The sequence below is a fragment of the Patella vulgata genome, chromosome 9 (assembly GCF_932274485.2).
Source record: "Patella vulgata chromosome 9, xgPatVulg1.2, whole genome shotgun sequence".
NCBI classification, from domain to species: domain Eukaryota; kingdom Metazoa; phylum Mollusca; class Gastropoda; family Patellidae; genus Patella; species Patella vulgata.
Genome location: NC_065887.2, coordinates 40,528,771 through 40,554,708, shown reverse-complemented (window position 1 = coordinate 40,554,708; position 25,938 = coordinate 40,528,771). Strand labels below are relative to the sequence as shown.

General features: G+C 36.5%; 1 protein-coding gene across 4 annotated transcripts; it reads left to right on the top strand.

The window, feature by feature from the left end:
• Positions 1-7,571: 7,571 nt before the first annotated feature.
• Positions 7,572-25,147, top strand: LOC130014242 (serine/threonine-protein phosphatase 6 regulatory ankyrin repeat subunit A-like). Of its 4 annotated transcripts, XR_008789205.1 has the most exons (7): positions 7,572-7,834; positions 11,392-11,802; positions 13,972-14,039; positions 15,125-15,176; positions 15,367-15,408; positions 18,117-23,370; positions 23,409-25,144. XR_008789205.1 is itself a non-coding variant. In XM_056103153.1 (6 exons), the coding sequence occupies exons 2-6, from the start codon at positions 11,490-11,492 to the stop codon at positions 19,454-19,456; spliced, it is 1,815 nt and encodes a 604-aa protein (XP_055959128.1). In that variant the 5' UTR covers positions 7,572-7,834; positions 11,392-11,489; the 3' UTR covers positions 19,457-25,147. The 4 variants fall into 4 exon arrangements, 3 of the variants coding, with proteins under 3 accessions (XP_055959128.1, XP_055959129.1, XP_055959127.1); XM_056103153.1 differs by having other exon boundaries at positions 18,117-25,147; XM_056103154.1 differs by having other exon boundaries at positions 18,117-25,145.
• Positions 25,148-25,938: the final 791 nt, after the last annotated feature.

The following is a 25,938-nucleotide window of genomic DNA, read 5'->3' as shown; positions in this document are numbered from 1 at the left end:
TTCTCAGACTTAAGTTGAAAATTTGCTCAACTTTCAATCACTGTTTATGAGAAATATCCTTGATACAGAAACACAAAACTTTGCACATAGTTTCTTATTGATGTATCTGATACATTCAAACGACAAAATTATTATAAAGGGCTATATTTTAGTTAAAATAAGGTGAACAAGTTTGAGTAAATTCTCAACTTAAGTCTGAGAATGCTTAGTGAACTCGTTTTCACCACTGGTACATGTGGACAGGAACATGTGTTTTCCTTGCATGGAATATCCGATATCGAAAGGAACCAAGTCGTTGATTTGTAAAATAAGACAATTTTATTGATGATTTTCAAGAGAAAAGCGCCTCACCTTACTCCTTCATTATACGTCTGATGGTATTTTGTTTAATATGAACATGTTTGATAGTGAATATTATATGATTTAGTAACAAATACGTCCGAGATCAAGAAATTTGAAAAATCATTATGAAATTGAAAAATCATTATGAAGTTGAAAAATCATTATAAAGTTGAAAAATGAAGTAAAAAAAAAAAACAGAAAATAATTTTTTTCCAAATATCACCTTGTGCCACAGAGATGGTGTGTGTGTGTGGGGGGGGGGCACAATAATAGGCATAATCGCGTTCCTGTCCCCATGTACCCGTGGCCGTGGTTGTAGCCTTAGCCATATAGGCTAGCAGCCAAGGCCCCCAAAAGGGAGTTAAATGGCGCGATACCCCTACCCGAGGTAGAACAAAACGCTTTGCATATTTTCTGATAGTCACATTACCTATATTTTTTTTTTTTTTTTTTTTTTTTTGCACTTTTACTAAATGGGGGTAGGGATATCTTTTGGTTCTTGTTCTTTGATCCTGAAAAAACTTGAACATAATTTACTATCATCTGAAAGGGTAAAGGATGACCAATGCATATTTTTAGTCAAAACTTCTAAATTGGCATATATGACGTAACCGTGATGTAATAGTGACGTCATTGCTATCATTTTGTCATAAGAGTACCAATTAAAAAGGTAAATTGTTAATTAAACTTTAGACTTCTTTTTTTAAAAACACAGATTTTGAGTTTGAATAATCTATTGCAACAGATTAATATATTTATTATATTTAGACACAGTAATATAATATGGTTTATTCCATATAAAGAGTCCACCAAGGAACTTAAATCATAGTGGGGTTTTGTTTCGTTATTTCACGAAATTCCAAATGTTCTAAATAATACAATGATATTCAAATGAGTAAATTTAACCAACAAATAGGTTTTAAATATCATCATTTGATATAATATCCGGCATAACATTTACAGTGTCTGTATGTGGAAAACCATTAAATAAAGCGTCGATGAAGATGTCTTTGGACTGTCTGCTCTGGTCGGCGCTAGGAAGAACGTTGCTACGGGTTGAGGAACGACCCCGTTCTCGCCCTTCCCGGTGTCCTGGTGGCTTACTTGACTGCTCTTCGCGGACTTAATAGTACAATTGCGGTGGTTATTTCTTCGACGATGGGGCGGTGGCTGTTGGGGAACAGTTTAGAGTGTCAGTGGCTGGCCTTAGTGGCTCTCGTCCGGACCAAGCAGTCTAACGTGAGCATGAATCACGGGGAAAAAAACACTCCCTTTTCGCAGATTCCCTCTCAAATAAAACAGGTACTACTTATACCATCATCATTTCTTCGCCACCCATAATCAATTGGACCAGGGATTTCAGGTTTCATCTCATAACGTTGCACCATGTATGTGTGGTGTGTTTCTGGAAGAGTGGCCGCTGACGTAGTCAAGGGTACAACAGGCGTGTTTTGTTTTTTGTTGTTTTTTTTTGTTTCTTGTATAATATCCATAAAAGAAGTGCTAAATTAATTACAGGGAACATTATACCGTAAGTTAATTCAGGGCTCTCTCCGAAAGTGGGATAAGCTATTCAATTTTGTAATTTTTTCCATTTTCCAATTCGGTAATATGCTGTCGTAGTTTTATTTTCGCCTTTTTAGAAATGGCCGTTCTAAGCATCAATACTATGGAGTGAGTGCAAGTAAGTCAGGATGGACCTATCTACGGATGGGCAAGGGCGATGACAATGCACGACCACATTAACATATTTACCAATTTGAAGTGATTAATGAGAGAGGTGCCTCACGGAGAAAAATGAGTCAACAGAAACCCGTCACACCTTCTTCCTTTATTATACATCAGACGGTATTTTTGTGGTTAATGCGGACATGTTTCCAATAAATAGCTTTAATAAAGATTAAAATAGATTGTGTCTCATAAATTTTCAGTCAACTATTTGTCATAACCGTCATCGCCATCATTATCATCATCAAAACTCGTCTCTACTTAACCGTTTTTTACGTATTTTTTCTAAATATATAAAATGAAGATATCATGGTTGGCGAGTCACCCTAAACTTCTCAAATCACGAAACCTCGACAAGGAAGTAACCTAGTTACCTGAAATTAGTACAGAATGTCAATTGAAGGGCGGGTTTTCAGGTTGAAATGGTTACCATAACTTGTTCTCTCCCTCCAAAAATACGATAATTCTAGAAATCTAGTCATGGTTGTGCAATCGTGTATTATTTCCCTGAACAGTCATATTCCCCAGGAATTTTTGTAATAACAAAGAACGTTGGATGATATCTTTAAATGGAGATATTATTGTATAGATGTTGTGAACTAGTAGATTTAAAGGGATAATACATGACTAAGCATTAATGTAGTGGGTCCGTAGAGGGCACGGTATTCAGAGTATAGTGATAATGCAAGTGTCGCCTAGCCAGAGCTCCTTTCAGTGAGAACCCGTAGACTCTTTTAGTAAGCCAGAGCTCGTTTAAAGAGAATCCGTAGAGTCTTTATTAAGTCCAGAGTACAAGAAGAGATACAGTTCTATAACTAGTATTACGAGAGAGAGAGAGGGGGAGGATTTAACGTCCACTCGACACAAACTAGGCCATTTCGGGACTAACATAGTTCAATTTAAATTTCAATAATCCGCTTGCGTATAGGGGTCTTTAGGAATGGGAGGAAACCGGGGGACCCGCAGAAAACCCACTTGGTTGGACAGGCGACACTACTCCTTGTCACGTACAAGCGGGGAATCGAAACCTCGTCATTTGACTTAATGACAGACCTTATGGTCCAACGCGCACAATTTAACCATTCGCCCCCCACCCCACTAGTATTACGAGTCATATCAGAATTTAGGAGAACGTCGTTGTACTATATTTGATGTTACGATCTTTATTTATAGTATCTTGGCATTTAAGATAAAGGAGGGGTCTATTAATGCAGTCTTCAGCACGAAGACAACTAATGTATACTGTTCTTGGCTCTACGTCATCTTTTGTCTACTTTACGGAACCCAATGCCACACATTACTATCAGCGGCCCAGTATCATATCTATTTGAATTCCCTCTTTAAGTAAAAATCTAACTTTTTCATAAAAAATATCTTCAATACATCTCTAAATAAGCTGTCGTTGTGTTATTTTGGTACTTTATTTCATTTCTTACATGAATACAATATCAAATGACATTATTCATTTGCTCGCCTTATTACAGAAATAATGTACAGAAATTTAAAATAAAACCTCTAATAGTAGGTAACTAATTCCTGAGTTGTTTTATTTATTTGTGAATTCGATTATCACGAGCGTTAATTTATTAAGTCACCGGAAAGTCGTTCTCTTTTATAGTATTGAATTATAATTAATGTAAAATATAATTCACTTAGTTTGACGACCGACATAAACAACTTTTCTAACATAATCTGTCATAAAAAAAACCGTCTTCATTAGCCCAGGTTAGGAGCAGAACAGTAGGACGTTAAACTCCATTTCATTTCATTTCATTGTCATAAAAAAAACAACATCTGTCTCCATATTATAAATGATGGTGTTCAATATTTTGTTCTACTGCTGCCTTGTCACGTTTCTATGACTTTCTCGTCATAAACTGATCAACACACCATTAAAATATAGTTCTTTCATTCCGGCGCAATGGGTAAAGGCCGATGGATACAAAACGTATGCGAAAAGGACACAGCGGACGAGCAAACTTTCGGGGGTGGCTCCATCCATTTTCATCCGCACCAGAAATGGACAAAATTGACGAAAATTTGCGAAAACAGAACAGAAAAGAACGGATGTGGGAGTATGTAGAGGGGATGTTAAATGGATGTTCATCGGAAGGCTAGCGGATGGAAGTGGATGACAGCTCCGAAGGGGTTAGGCAAACTCCAGATATCCTTTAATATACCAGATACATCCCAGATACAAACGCTTTGTCCATTTTGAAAACTTTATATACGAGATGCATACGCTTACATCCTTTCTATTTCCGTGCTACTAACGATGTATAGACGTTCCATGTACTTTATCTCCCCCCCCCCCTCTTTCCGTTTTCAGCTGGAGCGGATGTGAGTTGCGAGGATGCCCAGAGGATGCAGAGAGGATACAGTGGACATTTAACGGATGACAACGGACATGGAACGTTTGGTGCTCGTATATTATGTCGCGCATTTACATCGTACACGGCAGAAAGTTCATCCGTTATAAAAGTTTTGTGCAGCTCAAAACTTTTTGCGCGGATGAAATCAAAGTGAACGGATGCTCGATGGATAGAGCGTATGAAACACGTATGCAATGAGTATGCAATGAGTACACAACGGATGCATGGCGTTTTCAAACGGAGGGCACGTTTTTTTCCCCGTTTTACATCCTCTTTGCATCCGTAAGTGCAATGGGACCGGACCTTAACATAGAGCTGGAGCCCAGGGGTTAACCTAGCTGAAAAGTGTACCAATTTTTTCCTATATGTTATCAATGCATGTATATCTGGTATCATCATAATGTAAGTCTGTCGGGTTTCTGATGGTGGGCGTGGTCCACGCCCAAAATGCCATGCCCCCCAACTAGGCTAGATTAGCTCAAAAGTGTAAAACATGAAAATCGCACAGCAGTGTACCGTTCATCTTCAGGTATTACATTGACGCTCTGACAGACATTTCTAGTGGTGGGTTACCCCTGCAATCAGGGACCATAATCCAGCAAGTTACGGTCGGATATTCGCAAGTATCGAAAGGAACCCAGATCTTCGGGATATAAACATCTATTTTAAGTTTCATCAAAACCGGATAAAAGTTGTGAAGCCCAGAGGGTTCACAGTCTTGGTATTACATACTTTTACATTATTTGCATATGTGGAGAGGTCATTTTGTCGTTCAGTTTCAGTCCGATTTTAACTCAACCGTGAAAATATGTCCACGTCCACAAGCAGTACAGGTAAAAACTCCAACAAATTTAAGCGGTATCAAATGGACAATAACAGTCCGATAAATTCTAAACAGGAGGTGTTTATCGATATTGTAGCCCAAAATATTTAACATTTTTCTTGGAATTCTTTCTTTCGCGATAGATGACGGTCGTTTTTTGGTTTTAATGACGTAAATACCAAGGAAAACAATTTTGACTTTGACGTAATGAAAATATCCGTGATGTAATAAGATAACACCATAGAGGTATATATACACCTCCATGGATAACACTCATTTCCATTCCATTTGCGGTGGGTTGGATGGCCGAATGGTTAGCACGTGTGCGCTGTATCATAAGACCTGTCATTGAGTCAACTGGCGTGGTTTCGAATCTCCAGTTGTGCGTGACAAGGAATAAGGGCGCCTTTCTCCGGGTCCTCCGGTTTCCTCCCACTGCTAAAGACCCCTACGTGCAAGCGAATTATTGAAATAAAATTAAACCATATGTTAGTCCCGAAATGACCTAGTTTGTGTCTAGTGGACGTTAAACCCCATTTCTCTCTCTCTCTCCCTCTCTCTCTCCATTCCATCTAGTTCACTAAGCGACTGGTTAATTGTGTCTGTTTGGAAAGGGAGGTCACTCTGCGATAATTTTAAAGATAGAAACAGAAATTGTAAGTGTATTTTATGTACCTTTTAAATGATTTTGAACTCCAGCAGTGACTAGGTTCGAAATAAATTGCATATCATGTTTGATAAATGTCCACACACTTGTGTGACCGTGTAGATATATGCTGTGTAGCGTACGCGCGTGGTTGCTATGGTTGTTTACGTTGTCATTTCGACGCTGTGATTTTTTTTTTCTTCGCAAAACGCTAAAAACCCTGGCCTGTGTTGTGTATGAAAATTAGTGTTGTCACGATTACAAAATTCTTGAATCGGTTAATCGGCCAGCCAAAAATCGTATCGGTGCCGATTAATCGGATGCCGTATAAATCTATAATGGCAATGTCTGTACTGCGCTCCGAGGTTTTTTTCTTGTGTTTTTTTTTTTAATTAGTAAATTATAAAATGGCGCGTGAACACTGAATAGCTGATTGTATATCAATGTAGTACATTTCGTTGAGTTTGTCCTAAATAGATGTTGGAATAAATTGTTTAAATTGGCAATAAACAACATTTACTAAGTCATTAGTTTTGATATTTAATTATGCGATTGAGATGAGTAAGACATTCCCGTGTTCTGACTTACCCCCACTGCTTTAACTACTAATAATTAAAAATCCAATACTGGCAATAGATTACAATTCACTAGTACAACAATTCCCGTACATAATATTTTAACATATATACCGATAATCATATTGACGAAAAACAACAAGAGAAGCCGCGGAAGACAGCACAAATAGAAAAGAACACGTGTCATTTAAAAAGACGGCAACATATGCCGAGGGGAGTGAATAGACGATCCTCGTACACAGGATAGAGGAGTCTCGTACACAGTAACGGCACATTCTGATTGTGAATTAAATAATAAATTACAGCTGGATTTAAAATTAATTTATACTGGAGCAGTGTTTTCTTCTTTATAAAACGGTATTTTATTAAAATTACATTGGCAGTTTATCACTCATAAAAAGGCATAACCAACTTCCCTGTCTCGTGCGGCATGCATTCAGTCCATGTATTATAATGCCCATGATTATCATGTCCGTTGTTGACAGCTATTTCGCGCCAAAATCAACCATTTTGCACATTTCGTAGTAAGATATGCCTAATATGGTAGGCAAAGAATTCCATGGGACATTGAGATCGTGCCACTGTAAATGGGAATTTCTGTATAGAGTCTCAAACGACGTACTTACGTAGGGCCCTACTTTCTATACGGTTTTAATAGGTAGCAATTTAGTAGTGTGTTTAGCAGACAGTAAAAGTCAAACATTATATGTAATTGTATAAATATAAATTGGATGAAATGACTACCGATTTTTCAAAATGTGAAACGGTTTGAGCTAGAAACCGAATCGACTACGACTAAACCGATTAATCGTGACAACCCTAATGAAAATTAGTCTCTGTCCTATTCATATCAGTGTCAGTCCGACTTGTATATTTTTTAAAACATATCCCAATCGGTTATTTACGGTCCATACGGAGTTCAATAAATTGTAGTATTTTTATTGACTTGTTGAAAATCTTCGATTTTGACCAGATTATGATAGAATGACCATAGCAACCATTATGGTCAGACCAGCCTTGAAATGAAATTTACCCATTATGTTTCAAATACACTCACTATCTTTGTTTTTTGTGTTTCAGGTGTGTGTTTCAATAAGCCAATGGTTGAATTTCATTGTTGATGACATACAAGAAAAAATTCATGAAGATTTCGTAGAATAAAGTTTTGAGGTGTAGAATTTTTGGCCACTGCAAACAGAGTCTAGCACACAGAAAATATTCATTCGCAGTGAGTCGCCCAGGAAATTTAGAGGACTGTTATACTCATTCGACGCCACATTTTTCGACCAATCAAAATCCAATAGAATACAATTACATTTACCTGTGCAGTACAATCTCTGTTTCCGAGGTAAGTATTTTTAATTCCATTAGAACTAAAGCCAACGTAAACTGGAAAGAATCCGCAAAGTCAAATTGTCACAGGTCTTTTTACATTGATATTGCCACAGATGTCGAATACCTCATAAACTATGCACCGTAGAGCCTACAGAAATAAACGTTTACCAAAGCTTTTATGGCAGTATAGTAGACGCAAAATTCTAACATGCTATCGTCTAATTTCTAACTTCTATTCATGTAATTTCTAATTTCTATTCATGTAATTTCTAAATTAAGACAATGTATAATCCAACTAAGCCAATGTATACTCAGCCAAATTAAAAAATTGACACTCAGGATTTTTGGGACTAGATTTTTAATATTTGGTTTAAGGCAACTATTTTAGTGTTATGTTGTGCACAGACGACCTTGACATCAACAGAAAGCAAGAATACGTCTCGCCGAAAGTCCTTGACATTGATAACGTTCGTGATGTCACAGTACCCCCCAAAATGAAATTCACAGACTTGGAGGACAATCGGAATAAAGTGTTTAGTAACGGTTGTGGCCTCCTCTAGCGTCTCGTACTGCCACACAACATCTTCTCATGGATCTCAGAACATTAGTAAACACTACCCGAGGAAGACGTCGCTACTGCTCAGCAAGAGCATGTTGAATGTCCTGCAACGTCAGTGGTGGATTCACTTGCTGACGAACACGTCGACCCAGTTCGTCCCAGATGTGTTCAATAGGATTAAGGTCAGGGCTAAGCGACGGCCAATCCAGGAGTTGGACACCGGCATTTCTTAAAAAATTCTTGGTAGCAATTGCTGTATGGGGTTGAGCATTGTCTAGTTGAAACGTTAGTCCAGGCCCATGTCTCTGCTTAAACGGAAGAAGAACAGGTTGCAAAATCTGATCCCTGTACTGGACAGCATTTAAGTTCCCTTGGACAATAACAAGAGGAGAACGTCCATGTGCACAAAAAGAACCCCAAACCCTGACGCTGCCGCCACCAAATCGGTCAACTTCACTGACGCATACATGAGCGTAACGTTCACCTCGTCTGCGGTACACTCGGGCCCTGCCATCGGCAAATCTCAAAGTGAATCGAGATTCGTCACTAAAGACAACCGAATTCCACTGTCTTTGAGTAAATCTCATGTGTCTTGTGGCCCACACAAGTCGGTTACGGCGATGAAGAGGTGTCAATATTGGTCCATTATAGGGCCTCCGAGCTCGAAGACCAGCAGCCTGCAAGCAATTTCGAACAGTTTGTGCAGTTACCCTTCCACCAAACATCTCTCTCTTCTTGTGGAGGTTGCAGTGACAAATCTGTTTCTAAGATGACGTAATCGTATTGCTTGATCTTCCTGGAGTGACGTCACACGTGGCGCTCCCGCCCTTGGGCAGTCGGCAATAGTTCCAGTTTGAAGCACTCTCATTCTAAGATTAATTATTGTCTGGCGTGAACAATTAAAGGCTCTTGCAACAGTGACCACAGACTGACCAGCATAGAGCCTACCTATAGCACGTAAACGTTCTACATTTGAAAGGTGCGACATTTTCTAACAAAGATGAAAATAACAATTTTAATTTGTTTTTCCAGTTCAAGTTACGTGTGCGTGTTCAGTTTAAGCAAACTTGCATCGATTGACCTCACGAGTTTGTGTTTGCACGTGTTTTTCATGTTTTTCATCTTTATATGCTCAAAAGTCACGTGATCCAAGTGACTTTACAATTTTATGAAATTAAAGGCTTCTTACTACTTACTATCGTTACAAACACTTTAAAATTTATTTGACTTACCCGAAAAAAAAATTTGTTGAAATTCATCAGTGTCAAGTTTTTAATTTGGCTGAGTATATAATTCTGTTTCATCTTATTTCTATTATTAAGACGAAAAATGTCTACTTTGTTGTCGCTTGAAATGTTAAGCATGAAAGTCAAACAAAAATTTAGGATTTTGATACTTCTACTTAGCAACCATCATTATGACGTCGTTTGGTGTTGCCTGACAAGGACAGCTGTCTAGTCGTTCGGATGGGACGAAAAACCGAGGTCCCGTGTACACATTGGCGTGCAAGTAAAAAATCCCTTGACAGTTGGAATTCGATATAAGAGTAGGCCGTAGTGCCGCTGTCCGTGCAAAATTTCCCTCATAGCACACTGTATGGCGTATGCCCGTCTTCATTAGCCCAGGTTAAACCCCATTTCATTTCATTTCATGTCACGTTCGATGTTTTCATTTTCAACACTCCGCTAAACCATTCAACCTGACGAAGAGCAAGTCGTTGGTATCAACAGAATGGTCCCGATCACACGGTGGCGACACCAAACGACGTCATAATGATGGTTGCTAAGTAGAAGTATCAAAATTCTAAATTTGTTTGACTTTCATGCTTAACATGTAAAGCGACAACAAAGTAGACATTTTTCGTCTTAATAATAGAAATAAGATGAAACAGAATTAAAATTTACACTGAACAAAGTAGTTGGATTATACATTGTCTTAATTTAGAAATTACATGAATTAAAGTTAGAAATTACATGAATAGAAGTTAGAAATTAGACGATAGCATGTTAGAATTTTGAGTCTAGTATACTGCCATAAGCTTTTGGTATATGTACCGTAAACGACCCTTTTTGCGGAACATGAGCTAAATCAGCGCCCATCGATTACCATCTACACGACACCGCTCGAGCTTGTCTCTCGCATGTCGCCCATCTCGACTTTACGTGTGTGGTCAGTCCTGGCTACTATTCTCCTTCTCGGTCGTCCCCGCTGTTCGGGTCCTGATCTCTCTTGAGTTTGCAGACAGAGGGGTCTGCGACTGGGGCGGTTACTCGTGGTGCTATCTCTCAACTCGTGAAAGCTATATGGTTGATCCTAGCTAGTGCTTCAGACATGCAAGTTTAAGTTCGGGCACGTTCCTTTCATGAGCAAGCCAAAACCGAGAACGGCTCTTTAGTCAGATAAGGTTTCTTGATGAAAAATGGGTTGTTCTAATGGATGTGTTAATTAAAGAGATAATACATGCCATGCACCGTGGTCCCCCACCCAACTGTGCTGATAACATTATTCAAACAAAACAAGGTTCTGTGGTGGATCCATCAGACTAACACTCGATACATCTTCTCGTTTGGGGATTCCACATGACTAACAAACTGTAAATTGTTGACGTTCAAATGTTTTGTCCCAATAATCAGTTTATGTCTCGCGTTTAATGTCACATGGATTACATAACTCACTAGGCTTGGTCAAAGACATCTATAGGAAGTAACGTCATTTTAGTAGGCTATTTCATCAATGCATGTCTAGTAACTTACTCATCATCTAATCCATGAATATTCACCAAAACCTGACACAAATTGTCAGATCGAGAGGTCAACATAAATGCCATACAAAACATGTAACTATCCACCATTCAACATTTCAACGTTAAACCAAAATCTTAAATCTATTAATCTATCATGAATATTCACCAAATTCTTCGTTGATTCTTCCATAAAGTGGGAAAATATTGACATTCAATTTTAGAAATTTTATATTATTTTGTATTTTATTTATTTTGTAATGTTTTCTAGGTACAAAATGAAACGAAAGAGGAAGAAAACGGAACAGTCAAACTAAATTAATATATGTTGAGAGAACAATTATATAGCGGTAAATAGACTCTAACAAAATGGCGTCAGGTGGCGGAAGTACTCGAGGAAACCTCACAGAAGAACAACATAACAAGATTCAAAATAATTTCACATTTCTTATCCGTGAGATAAAACATGATCCAATGTGTGTAGCAGATTCTTTATTTGAAAAAGATGCCTTCAATGAGGATGATAAGGAGAAAATAGAAAAGGCAGAGAAGGATAGTAGAAAAGCCGCTGCAAAGAAAATACTGGATATTATTTTTGGGTGTGGTCACACTGGTTATGATAAATTTATAGCTGCTCTATATGACAATCAATATTATAATGCTGTATTTAAACTCGAACCAGGTTAGTTTCCGTCTGTATAATACCAGGCAGATATGAAATAATTTTTATACGTCCACAATTTGTTTTCTGGACACTCTACATGTCACAATTCTTATCCGATTTTAACGAAAGTTGAAATATAGGTTTATCTCCTAAAGATCTCGGTTCCTGGCGATATTGGCATGTATCAGATCAAAACTTCATGGATCATGGCCCCTGTTTTACGAAAATTCACGTTTTTATCTTGTGAACACTCAAAAGGTCACAATTTTGATCTGATTTTGATGAAACTTGAAATGCATGTTTATAACCCAAAGATCTAGCTAGGTTCCTTTTGATATGTGCGCATATCGGATCATAACTTCTTGAATTATGGTCCCTGATTGTACGAAAAATTACGTGACAAGGAGTAGGGTCACCTGTCCAGCCTCGTGGGTTTTCTCCGGGTCCTCCGGTTTCCTCCCACTGCTAAAGACCCCTACGCGCAAGCGAATTATTGAAATAAAATTAAACCATATGTTAGTCCCGAAATGACCTAGTGGACGTGGACATTAAACCCCATTTCTCTCTCTCTGTACGAAAAATCGCGTTTTTAGGTTGTGGTCCCTCTAGATGTCACAATTATTATCCGATTTAAACAATCGTTCGACTGTATCACGACAACACCGTAATGTCGGTTGAGTTCGAATTTCGTGAACATAAACCCCATTCAAAATATGATCATAAATCCGACAATATGCCATCAAAATAGAATCTTTTCTCCCGACATCAGACGTATTACATTCGGCACGTTTACACCTCTTAATTCCACGTGTCTCGCAAGATTTCTACTTTCATTTTGCGTGTGTGTGTGAAATAGCTTTATTTAACTTCGGCTTCCACTGAAGAAATATCACAGACAAGTTATCGGACACAATGTATATTGATTTGCGGTGTTATATACTATTAGGATATGTGACATCTATGACTAATGTCTACGTCGGACATCAAGCAGATTAAAACGTGAGACAATGGTTAATCACGTAGATTGGATTGATATATAGTTCGACGAAGGAGAAGCAATGACTTCTGTTCAGGATTGAATTGATGAATTGTCCAACAAAGAATTAAGTCAGCCAATCAAGGTAGATTAAGTAGTAAATCAAGGTAGGTGTATAGGCGGCATAAAACGATAAATACGTTGATCACTTAATTACCTAATCAATCCAGCCTATTATCAACGATAATCGGGTTGAGTGGTAGTTATGCACTCAGTACACTATATTAATTTTGGAATTTTGAATATTATTTACCATGTCTTGATGTCCGATTGGGCATATTCGTGGTCGAACAATTTAGGGCGTTTGGAAAATAGCGTCGGACATGTCCGGAATATACGGACAAAATCCCATCACTGGTTGTGAGTCTTCTAGAAGTCACATTTTATATCCGATTTTGATGAAACTTAAATTATATCTTTATATCCCAAATACCTCAGTCCCTTTCGATATTCGCGCATTTCAGACCATCACGGTCTGGATTATGACCCCTGATTGTACGAAAAGCCGCTTTTTTATAAGCTTGCTCTTTATCCATCTCTTGCAAACTGTGGGCGCATCTTGCCTGGCAACCGCTGGTTTTATTTCTCTTGACACTAACAAACATAAAAAGTCGGTAGGTTTTGTGATGGGTCGGTCGGGTTACCCGAAAAAGAAAACATGTTCCACACAACCCAGTATTGCCCGGTGGCACTACTGGGAGCCCCCCCCCCCCCCCGCACACACATATCAATATTGGTTTCTTGGGGCCCGAACGGGATCTTGTTCCTCATACAAAGTCATGGGTCACTATGCCCCTGTTACAAAATACCTCTATTTGACTGCCCATGTCGATCCATATGTGTGCACGTGTGACATATTAGCATCCAACACCCTTTGGTTTACTTGTATTCTTATTGCTGGTTTTATTCTCACAAAATATAAATTAAATTATTATAATCGGTTATTTTACTTGTATTCTTATTGCTGGTATTATTCTCACAAAATACAAAGTAAATTATTACAATCGGTTATTTTACTTGTATTCTTATTGCTGGTATTATTCTCACAAAATACAAAGTAAATTATTATAATCGGTTGATTTACTTGTATTGTTATTGCTGGTATTATTCTCACAAAATATAAAGTAATCTATTACACTCTTTGTTATTAGGTTATAAAGGCCATCGAGATAACGAACCAGGTATTACTACATATGACGAATTATTGGCAGGATTACAGGTACGTATAGAATTAATATTTTTATCTTATTCTTGAAATTCTCACCTCATCGGTTGTATCCTAAATCCTGGACTGTTCTACAACATATTGAATATCCATCAGACATGTAAATCGTATTTAAAGATACATTAGTAAGTGCTAGAGGACCGCATTACACGCAAAACAAAAATCTACAAGATAAGCCTACGGACAAGACAGAAAATAGACAATGCACCAAATAAACAAATATCAAATCAAGTGAATGGATTTCGGGGCAAGCCGTAAACGTCCACTGTGCTGTACAGTCCCGGGTCTGTTATGATACAGGCTTCACTCAAAATGAAAGATTTAGATAAAGAGCTAGCCGTTCTAACTCTAATAGCCGTTCGAAAATAGATAATGTAAAATGAATAATTTGAAAATTTAATTCAAATTACTCTATTGGGAGCGAAGATATTAGCCTTTTGAAGGTTTGACAAGACGTGTGCAATAATTTCAACCACCGTACTGGTTGTTCGAAGCTAAGTCTCGCTCCTCCATTTTTAGCTTAAAACTAAATATGGCTGAACTGTTCTAATCTATTTTAAATTGGAGAAATCTGATGTCATCGACAGTTGATTATTGCCTGGATGAGTTAATTAATGTCTAATTAATAATATTTTAAACATTTCAGGCAGATTTAGCTCTTGTATAATGTATGTTTAATAAACATTTGATAGTCGAAGTCCAATGTAGTCAGAAATTATGATTTCAAAATTATCTCCAATAAAACCATACAAATAACAAGTAAACTTGACATTATACAGAAGTGTTCGTCGTTGTCGCCAAGTCTTTTTATGCACTCACAAGATACTAAAGTTATTTTTCAATTGCTTTTTAAATTGTGCGAGAAATTATATTCGAGAGACGAAGACGCCAATATACTTTCGGGGTTATTGGACTTGTTCGACTTAGATGCTGTAAGCGTATGTTTCATTGAATGGCAACCAATCTTTGGAACACCTGATGCCATGACACATTTGCATTTAATTGATGTTGGAACGTTTAGCCGTGTTGTTCCTCCTCAAACAACATCTGGAATTGATATAATTGTTTTATATTAACAGGAACTGAAGTCTGGATTGGATGAATTCCGTAAAGGTAACATTGATTTATTAGGTAAGTAAATCATATTTTCCTATTATTTAGTTTATGACCAGATCTTGGGTCCAGTCAGTGCAATCTAGTGTGTATTGCATTGTCCCTCGTACAACTTTGAAATTTTAATATTAAATTATAAGTTGACCTATAAGGTGTAATTGGTTGCCAAATGGGAGTGGTTATTGTTCTATATTTACACGTATTTCAGGTAAAAGGAGTATAGACAGTCACAGATTGAGGACAATGAAAGGTAGAGTTTAGATTTCAATATATTCTATGTGAAATTTGTTATAATGATGACTATGAAGACAGTAGTTGATCATGTCAGGTGTTTATTACTGGACTTCATACGGAATGATGAGACAGATATGCACTGACAGATATGCACTATCTACAAGGAAGGTAGTGACGTATACAACAAATATTTGGTTGTCTGTCTCCGTATAGGCTAAGATTTCGTGAATTTATAGCAAGTCATCCATTCTTACTCGCTCCCTCACCTACTTCATGGTAATTGCTATTGACTTTATGGTTATGAATCGTACAATATCGTTTGTTTCTGCTTTTTATACGCCCACTTTTTCATGTGAAGTATTATGCCGTCGCCCCTGTCCGTCCGTCCGTCCGTCCACAATTGTTTGTGGACTCTCTACAGGTCACAATTCTTATCCGATTTCGACGAAACTGGAAATATAGGTTTATCCCCAAAAGATCTCGACTGCTTTCGATATTGGCATGTATCGGATCGAAACTTCATGGATTATGGCCCCTGTTTGTACGAAAAATCACGTTTTTAGCTTGTGGACCCTATAGAGGTCACAATTTTTATCCGATTTTGTTGAAACTTGAAATGTAAGTTTATAACCCAAAGATCTCAGTTCCTTTCGATATTTGCGCATATCGGACAGTAACTTCCTGAATTATGGCCCCTGATTGTACGAAAAATCACGTTTTTAGCTTGTGGACCCTATAGAAGTCATGATTTTTATCCGATTTAAAAAAACATTCTATTATATCACCGTCACACTCTAAGGATGACTGAGTTCGAATTTCGTGAAAATCGGCCCAAAATTGACAGACAAAATGGCCGCCGTTCGTTCCCAAATAGCGTAAGAATATGGTATATCAAGGTTGTGGACCCTATAGGGGTCACAATTTTTATCCGATTTTGTTGAAACTTGAAATGTAAGTTTATAACCCAAAGATCTCAGTTCCTTTCCATATTCGTGCATATCGGACCGTAACTTCCTGAATTATGGCCCCTGATTGTACGAAAAATCACGTTTTTAGCTTGTGGACCCTATAGAAGTCATAATTTTTATCCAATTTAAAAAAACGTTCTATTATATCACCGTTACACCCTAGGGACGACTAAATTCAAATTTCGTGAAAATCGGCCCAAAATTGACAGACAAAATGGCCATCGTTCGTTCTCAAATAGCGTAAGAAAATGGTATATCAAGGTTGTGGACCCTATAGAGGTCACAATTTTTATCCGATTTTGTTGAAACTTGAAATGTAAGTCTATAACCCAAAGATCTTGGTTCCTTTCGATATTCGCGCATATCGGACCGTAATTTCCTGAATTATGGCCCCTGATTGTACGAAAAATTGCGTTTTTAGCTTGTGGATCTTTATAGAGGTCATAATTTTTATCCGATTTAAAAAAACGGATTATCATATCACCGTTACACCCTGAGGACGATTGAGTTCGAATTTCGTGAAAATCGGCCCAAAATTGACAGACAAAATGGCTGCCAGTCGTTCAGTTCCTTTCGATATATGCGCATATCGAATTGTAATTTCCTGAATTATGGCCCTTGATAGTAGGAAAAATCACTTTCTTGTTAGCTTGTTCTCTATCCATCTCTCGAAAATGTGGGCGTATCCTGCCTGGCAGCCGCTGGTTCTATTAGGTTTTATTGTATATTTATGATTATGTGGCCGAAGGATCAGGATATAACACAAATGAATTAGATACATAAGCATTGTGACCTCGCAAATGTCGAAACACCCCACCCCATCCCCAATAAGTTAAATGTCACATTTAACAGTGATATCAACGGGCAATTCTAAAAATTTCTATATGAATAATATTGTATTTTTGGTATGATGTCTTATTTGTATCCCAGAAAAGCTCAATTCTGTACTGCGTTTAAAGAAATTGAAAGACCGAAATGAGTTTAATGGAATAAAATGAGGCTTAAATCCTGCTCGGCAACCTAATCCTTTAAAGAAAGAAGCGGTTATTGTTTTTCAATAAGACATTGATTTTTTATTTGGCCAATTTCAAATCTGCACTTGCTTTTCAGTGATGCAGGAGGGGGAGGGAATTGACAATGTATAGTCGTGCGTATAAGACGATAAACCGAGGTCTAGTATACGCATTGGTGTGCACGTGACAAGAACTCTTGGCAGTTGGAATTCCCGTCTCCATTAGCCCAGTAGACCAATATGACGTTAAACCTCATTTAATTTCATTTTGGTTGAAAGTTGGACCATTAGGTATTTTGCCCGTTCAAACATTAGCTAGTCTCTTTCTGGATTTGGTAAAACCTGATATTTGCTGTTCTTGGCTATAAATTAGGACACACAGTTAATTAATTTTCCATATCTAGAGAAATATGTTTGTGCCCGTTCTGTTTCTTCGCAAAAAATCAACAAGGTATGGTTTATACTGAGACTGTTTGTGTGACGTGTATATACAGCAAATGTAAATATCCGGTGTTTGATATCTTCATGATTTTTAGTTCAAAAGTTTCAATTACTTCTATAATTATTGAAAAGGTACAAGATTGAACAAAGGTTTGAAAGACCCCACACAAATTAAAATGTATAATGTGACATACTTTTAAGCCTAGCTTAAATACATTGTGTTTCAAAGTTGTTAAGGTGTTTTTCTTTTTTTTTAGCGATTTATATATAGCTCATATCAATAAACTTACCTTTTGTCTTCAGGTGAAGCACTGGAAAATCTTAACTATGTGAAAGATAAAAAATATGTTGAGACCCGTGCCCTTTATGAAGGTTTGAAGATACTGAAGAATCATCAAATCCTGGGAATAGTAGGGGCGGCTGGTGATGGTAAAACTGTGCTATCAATGATGATAGCCAAACAATTCATTGAAGAACGTCCGGAATATAAACCATTGTTGATTAATGATTTGGATGATTTAAAAGAAGTGAGCTTTGAAGATGATAAGTATCTTTATATCATCGATGACATGTATGGTAAATATAATAAATTACAGGCACGTATTGATAAATGGCCTGCTCATTTTGGCACTCTTCGGGTTAATAAAGAAAGGGGCAAATTAGTTATTATTTATGTAATGAGAGATTATATTTACCTTTCTTCCAAATATCAATTCGACAAATATGATTTATTTGTGGAACATGTTGAAAAAACAAATAAAATATTTCTTCATAAAGGCGAATTCTCTTTAAACACTAAAGAAAAGGGACAATTTTTAGATTTTTATGAAATATCATCTAATAAGATAATTTCCAAAATTACTGACTGTTTCGGTTTTCCATCGATTGCCAGTTTGTGTAGCAAATTAACGACTGATAAATTACCGGCGATTTTTGATAGTTCGCATGAATTTCTTATTTTAGAATTAGAAACGTTTTGGAACGAAAATAAATATATATATGCTAGACTAGCACTAGTATTTTGTTTACATACTGTTTCAGAGAAAGACCTTAAACAAAATTGTCCCGCGAGAGTTAAGTCTCTTATTTCGACCGTCACTAAAGAAATATGCCCAGAATTTAAATTGAATGGCGCTAAGCGTAATCTCAATGAACTTTCAGATACATTCCTCAAACATTATATGAACATATTTTCATTGCGAGACTTTGTTGGGGTGCCATTTTTACACCACCTTTCCGTTGAATGCATGGAAATGGCTTTACAATACTGTTCTTTTGAACTTTTGATGTCAGTGGTTAGAACAAATCACCAAGTAGATCGGTGTATTAAAATACATGACGATTATTTCGACGAGCTTTCTATGCGATTTTTAAAAGAATTACATGATAAGCATGCTGATATCGTCAGCCACCCCGCTTTCATTGACTATAAATTTTTATTACATTTTCTTGGTAGAAATGACATAGCCAATTTGTTGCACACCAAATTTATCAATTTGGGAGATATTCGTGAAGTACAGGAAAGTGGCAATTTTCTTCATTACATTACACTTCATGGAGACATGAGATGTCTCGAAGCAGCACTCTTTTATTTTCATGATCAGCTACCCCAATTAGTTGAGGAAAAAACGGATATGGGGTAGGATATAATCGGCCTTGCTGCTGTTTCGGTTCATGACCCTATCAAAAAAATGAATCTTTTAAATGAAAAGGAAATTGGAGACTTATCGGCATTACCACATTTAGTGGTTTACTCAGATAAATTTGACATTGTTAACCATGTCAGTAATTTCACAAACTTCGACAAAAGCAAGCGTGATAATAAGTCAAGAACAATTCTTCACAATGCGTGTGATTCAAAGCACGACAATCATCAAATAATCAATTTTCTGATAGACAGGGCGTTTGATGTAAATGCTAGAGATGACAGTGGTAGTACACCACCACATCTGGCTGTTGCGCGAGGCAAAAAAGAGACTGTGTCTATTTTAATAAGTCAAGAAGCGGAGGTTAATGCCAAAGATGATATGGGCAGGTTACCTATTCATATTGTTTGCAGCTCTTATGGCGGTAGAACTGATGTCGATGTAACCCAGATTCTAAATCAGTTAATCGAAGCTGGGTCATTTTTACATAAGGCTGATAAACTCAATCGAATTCCTTTATTAGAAATAATAGCTAATGATGACATAAAGTGTTTTGAAATACTAATAAACAAGATGACATCTTTTGATCCCAAGTATATCCAGACCATAATTGGTGAAGCAACAAAGTTACAGGATAACTCCATGTTAACAACTATCTTAGATCGTATATTGCCATATGGAACAGATAGCAATCTTTTTAATAAAAGTATTTTATTCATATGTTGTGAATCTGTTGATAAGATGAGAATTTTAAACAATAAAGGTATGGATTTTAATGTAGTAGATGAAAATAACCGTAGTATTCTACACCATAGCTGTAGACGTGGTTCTATTGACACGGTTCATTATTTAGTGAATGAAATAGGATTAAACATAAATCAAAAAGACAAGACTGGTTGGACTCCTGTATGTTATTCTGTGATGTCGGATATTGATCCTATTAAAAAACTCGAGTTCTTGTTGTCCAGGGGGTGTAGTTTACAGGTTTTGGATGATGACAACTGTAGTTTACTTCACATTAGTTGTGGATATGGTGAACTTGAAACTGTTGAATATCTAGTAAATCAAATAGGGCTAGATGTCCACCATAAAGACAATGATGGTAACACACCGGTTGTATTCTGTTCTGCCTCTAGCATTAATCCTGTCAAGAAACTCAAATTCTTGTCATCTAAAGGGGCAAGTTTACATGCTGTAGATTATAATAATAGGAGTTTACTTCATCGTAGTGGTAGAGAAGGTACTCTTGAAGCTGTTAAATATCTAGTTGATGAAATAGAGCTAGATATAAATTATGAAGACAATGAAGGTTTAACACCGGTTATGTTCTGTTGTCTATCTAGCATTAATCCTATCGAAAAACTCAAATTCCTGTCATCAAAAGGGGTAAATTTACGTGTTGTAGTTAACAATAATAATAGTTTAGTGCATGCTAGTTGTGTTTGGAGTACTATCGAGACTGTTGAATATCTAATAAATGACATAGGGCTGGATGTCCATTATAAAGACAATAATGGTTGGACACCGGCAATGTGCTGTTCTGTATCTAAAATAAATCCTATCAGTAAACTTAAATTCCTCTCATCAAAAGGAGTAAGTTTACATACTGTAGATAACGACAATAACAGTTTACTGCACGTTAATTGTCGAGAGTGTACTATTGAAACTGTTGAATATCTAGTAAATGACGTAGGGCTTGATGTCCATTATAAAGACAATAAAGGTAACACACCGGCAAAGTGCTGTTCTGTATCTACAATAAATCCTATCAGTAAACTCAAATTCCTGTCGTCAAAAGGGGTAAATTTACGTGTTGTAGGTAACAATAATATGAGTTTACTTCACTTTAGTTGTCTAGCTGGTACTGTCGAGACTGTTGAATATCTAGTAAATGACATAGGGCTGGATGTCCATTATAAAACCAATGAAGGTAACACACCGGCTGCATTCTGTTCTGCATCTAAAATAAATCCTATCAGTAAACTTAAATTCCTCTCATCAAAAGGAGTAAGTTTACATACTGTAGATAATAATAATAATAGTTTACTGCACGTTAGTTGTTGAAACGGTACTATTGAAACTGTTGAATATCTAGTAAATGACGTAAGGCTAGATGTTCATCATAAAAACAATATAGGTATAACACCAGCTATACAAAGTTCTTTATCTAATGATAATCCTATCAAGAAACTCCAATTTCTGACTTCAAAGCGGGTAAGTTTAAGTGATGTAGTTGTGAATAATATGAGTTTACTGCATTTTAGTTGTCTAAATGGTATTATTGAAACTGTTGAATATCTGGTGAATATAATAGGGCTGGATGTCCATCATAAAGATAATGAAGGTTGGACGTCAGCTATGTACTGTTCCAGGTCTAAAATAAGTCCTGTCAGTAAACTCAAATTACTGTCATCAAAAGGGGTAAATCTGCACACAGTAGATAATGATAAGGGGGGTTTACTGCATGCTAGTTGTCAAGACGGTACTATTGAAACTGTTAAATATCTGGTGAATGACATAGGACTAGATGTCCACTGTAGAGACACTAATGGTAGAACACCGGCAAAACACTGTTCTATGTCTGACATTAATCCTGTCAGTAAACTCAGATTCTTGTCATCACAAGGGGTAAGTTTACATACTGTAGATGATAATAATAGGAGCTTACTGCATGTTAGTTGTCGATTTGGTAATATTGAAACTGTTGAATATTTGGTGAATGACATAGAGTTGGGTATGCATCATAGGGGCAATAACGGTTGGACACCGGTTATGTCCTGTTGCATCTCTACAAAAAGTCCCGTCAGTAAACTGAAATTCCTGTCAACAAAAGGGGCAAGTTTACATATAAATAACGATAATACGGGTTTGCTGTATTTTACTTGTCGGTACGGTATAACTGAAACTCTTAAATTTCTCGTGAATGAAATAGGGCTGTATATAAATCAGCGTTCGGAAGGCATTTACACACTATTATTATTGTGTTTTAAATCAAATGTTCAACAGATGGAAAAGATTAATTTCCTTATCTCTAAAGGTGCTAAGATTATAATATGTCGACCATATCAAGATGACATGACGGACGAGGGTGACTATGGTAAATGTTGTTATCCACTACATCATAGCTGTTATCTAGGTACATTAGATACAGTAAAATGGCTAGTCAATGATGCGGGATACGATGTAAATTATACTGATGATGACAATATGATAGCCTTACTCTGGTCTTTTAAAACAAAAATTCAACAACAAGAAAAGATTAAATTCCTTATCTCTAAAGGTGCTAAGATTATAATATGTCGACCATATCAAGATGGCATGACGGACGAGGGTGACTATGGTAAATGTTGTTATCCACTACATCATAGCTGTTATCTAGGTACATTAGATACAGTAAAATGGCTAGTCAATGATGCGGGATACGATGTAAATTATACTGACGATGACAATATGACAGCCTTATTCTGGTCTTTTAAAACAAAAATTCAACAAAAAGAAAAGATGAAATTCCTTATATTCAAAGGAGACTTCTTCAATAATATTCTGTAAACAGAACAGATATTTGGACAAGACGAAAACGTAGAGATTTGAGTCATAAAATAAATATATAATAACTGATTGGCGGGTTTCGAATAATGCGGGCTTCGTTTAATTCATAAGTGGTCACAAAAATAACTCATGTACAATAAAAAGTAGATTTGAGATCGTATTAAGTGTTCTACATGTAATTTTCGAATCTATTAAAATAACAAATACACCAATATTATAGATCCTGTATACAAGCTTCCAAAAATGATGTATAATTTGCGTAAGGGTTTAGTAACGTTACGTACCAGTTCTATAAAGTAGTTGTTTAGTAACATTACTAAGTAAGTTCTATAGAGTAGTTGTTTAGTAACATTACTAAGTAAGTTCTATAGAGTAGTTGTTTAGTAACATTACTAAGTAGGTTCTATATCAGTAACGTTACGTACATGTAAACTTTATGGCGTTGTATAGTAAAATTTCTAAATTTTGTTAAACATATAAGGTCGGTAGTGATAGGGATGTGGGTGTTCAACATATAGGTCACAGAGGGTCTGGACAAACAAATATATAATCTATTCCGTCGATGATTAAAAATTTCTCTCAGATCCACCAATGGTTCAAAAAGTGACAAAACTAACGGTAACCAACAAGTTTTAAGCGTCAGCGTGTTTTGATAAATGGGACCCAGACCATTTCAAGCAGCTTGCCCATGGAGAATCGCCATAGCATCAAAACCATATCTCCACGTTTCCGTTTTCGAGAATGCCTGATATCACTTCCCTTTTCCAGGAGTTCATATACGTAGCAAGTTATCAGTAGTGACGGGAGACGGGAACATTGAAAGATGGTAGTTTTCTCAGAGATTGTTTTAAAATGTAACTTAAACAGAATAAAAAGTTAATATTGATACATTGAAGTCATCACATAACGACCGGGTGAAAACAGAATTCAGTTGTCTGGTTGTAGATTATTTATTCTAGTGAATTCGTGGTGGGGGGGGGGGGGGGTATTACGCGATCCAATCCAATACCCAAACATCAGTGAAAACAATATACTAATCAGTAAATATAATCTCTCATTCTGTGTCAGGTTCTCTGTTAGACAAATTTCTCCATTTCAGTCATATCCCATCGGTATATTTTATCTCCTGTATATTATTATTATGTACATGTATTTCTATCAAACAGCCATTCCTCTATTTTTATATTTATCTCGTATATATTATCATATATTATAGGTCACGTGTACATATTGGCGTTCACGTAAATGATCCCTATGTAGCTGGATATAAGAATAGGTCTTAGCGCCGCTCTCCGGGCACAATTTCCCTCATAGCACACTGTATGGCGTATGCCCGTCTTCATTAGCCCAGTCGGTGTAGAAGAGTATGACGTTAAACCCCGTTTCAGTTCATTTCATATGGTGCTAAAATGACGCAACGAGGCTTTTATATATTTTATTATATATCTAGTTAAACTATTACTATATTTTATTATATATCTAAACTATTAATATATTGTATTTTATTATATATCTAGTTAAACTATTACTATATTTTATTATATATCTAAAGAATAGTTACACTATTAATATTTTGTGTCCTACAAAAATATTCGAAAATGGTTATAATTAAATATGTTGTATTGTACATTCCAACTGTCTACCATAAATTAAACTGTTTCCACATCCATAGTAGTAGTAGTTCTTGGTGTTTAACGTCTGCTTCCACATAAGTGATATCACACATCCATAGATTAGATATATTCTATTATACCACATCCATAAATTGTTTATCCATTTAAATATATAGAGGATATTTGTCGTTTTAGAGTGAATAATATATTTTATTTCATCGAGAAATGTGAAAATATAAACGTTTTCTTGCTTAGAGATGAAATAATATATGTTATTCACGACAAAACGACAAATGTTCTATTTATTTTATGATTTTACAATCATTTTAGGTAAAAACAACTAGCCAGTGGAATAACACTTTTATTTCACTGATAATACGCGGTATTCCACTACTGATTATAAAATAAATTCTATTATACCACATCCATATATTGTCTATGCATAGATTGTTTATACATTAAATATATATTATTCTATTTTACCACGCCCATCGATTGTTTTTTTTTATTAAATATATTTTAGATAAGATGAGTAATTAATTGTTGTTGATTTTTTTGAAAATATCACTACCTATCTAGAATCCGGACCTTTCTAGATTTAGTATCTTTCTGGTGTCATACTTAGACTTATCGTTATTCAGAACATAGGTTCTACATGTAGACTGAACATAAGCACATGATAAACGACTGGTATTTAACGACTATCAAGGCAATAATTCGGACGGTTTGAGAATACCGTAGTCCAGCGGCTAAAGGGGAAGATTCACCAATGAGAGGATTTACGAAACCAAGTTTTATGCGTAGATTTCCATTCTGTGGGGTGATTGGGTCGTTTACGGATTTTAATGTCTTAAATTGGGTGAAAAGGTGTTTATATTGATATGCATGATTATCATCTTATATATTAGTAAAAGCTTTCATTTCTAGCACGTAATCAATGTATGTTTCGCTTTGTGAGTTCGTGGGTATATAGATGTGTGTGGGGATGGGGAGTGGGTTAGCAGGAGGCTGTCTGCCTGCGGCAATGTGGGCTTAGAGGTAAAGGGTGCACGACAATCATAGGCGTACGAGCCAGAGTCCCCCCCCCCCCCCTAACTTTCGGGCAAGCTGACTTTTCGGGCAAAATAAAGTTCCCTAAATCTAATAAAACACTAATTAATTTTACGGGCTGGAATAGCAGTAAAACGCGTTTGCGGCCGTCAAATATTCCCAAATTTTCTTCGGGGGTCCATACAAGGTCAGTTCTGCTTCTTCACCTCTCGAAGAAAACTGGCGCCGCTGTCTGTAAACCTGAAATTTTTTCGGGCATTTCCAGTT

Coding starts and splice junctions, on each gene's coding strand:
- LOC130014242 (XM_056103152.1), top strand. CDS start 19,505: ATGAATCTTTTAAATGAAAAGGAAATTGGAGACTTATCGGCATTACCA.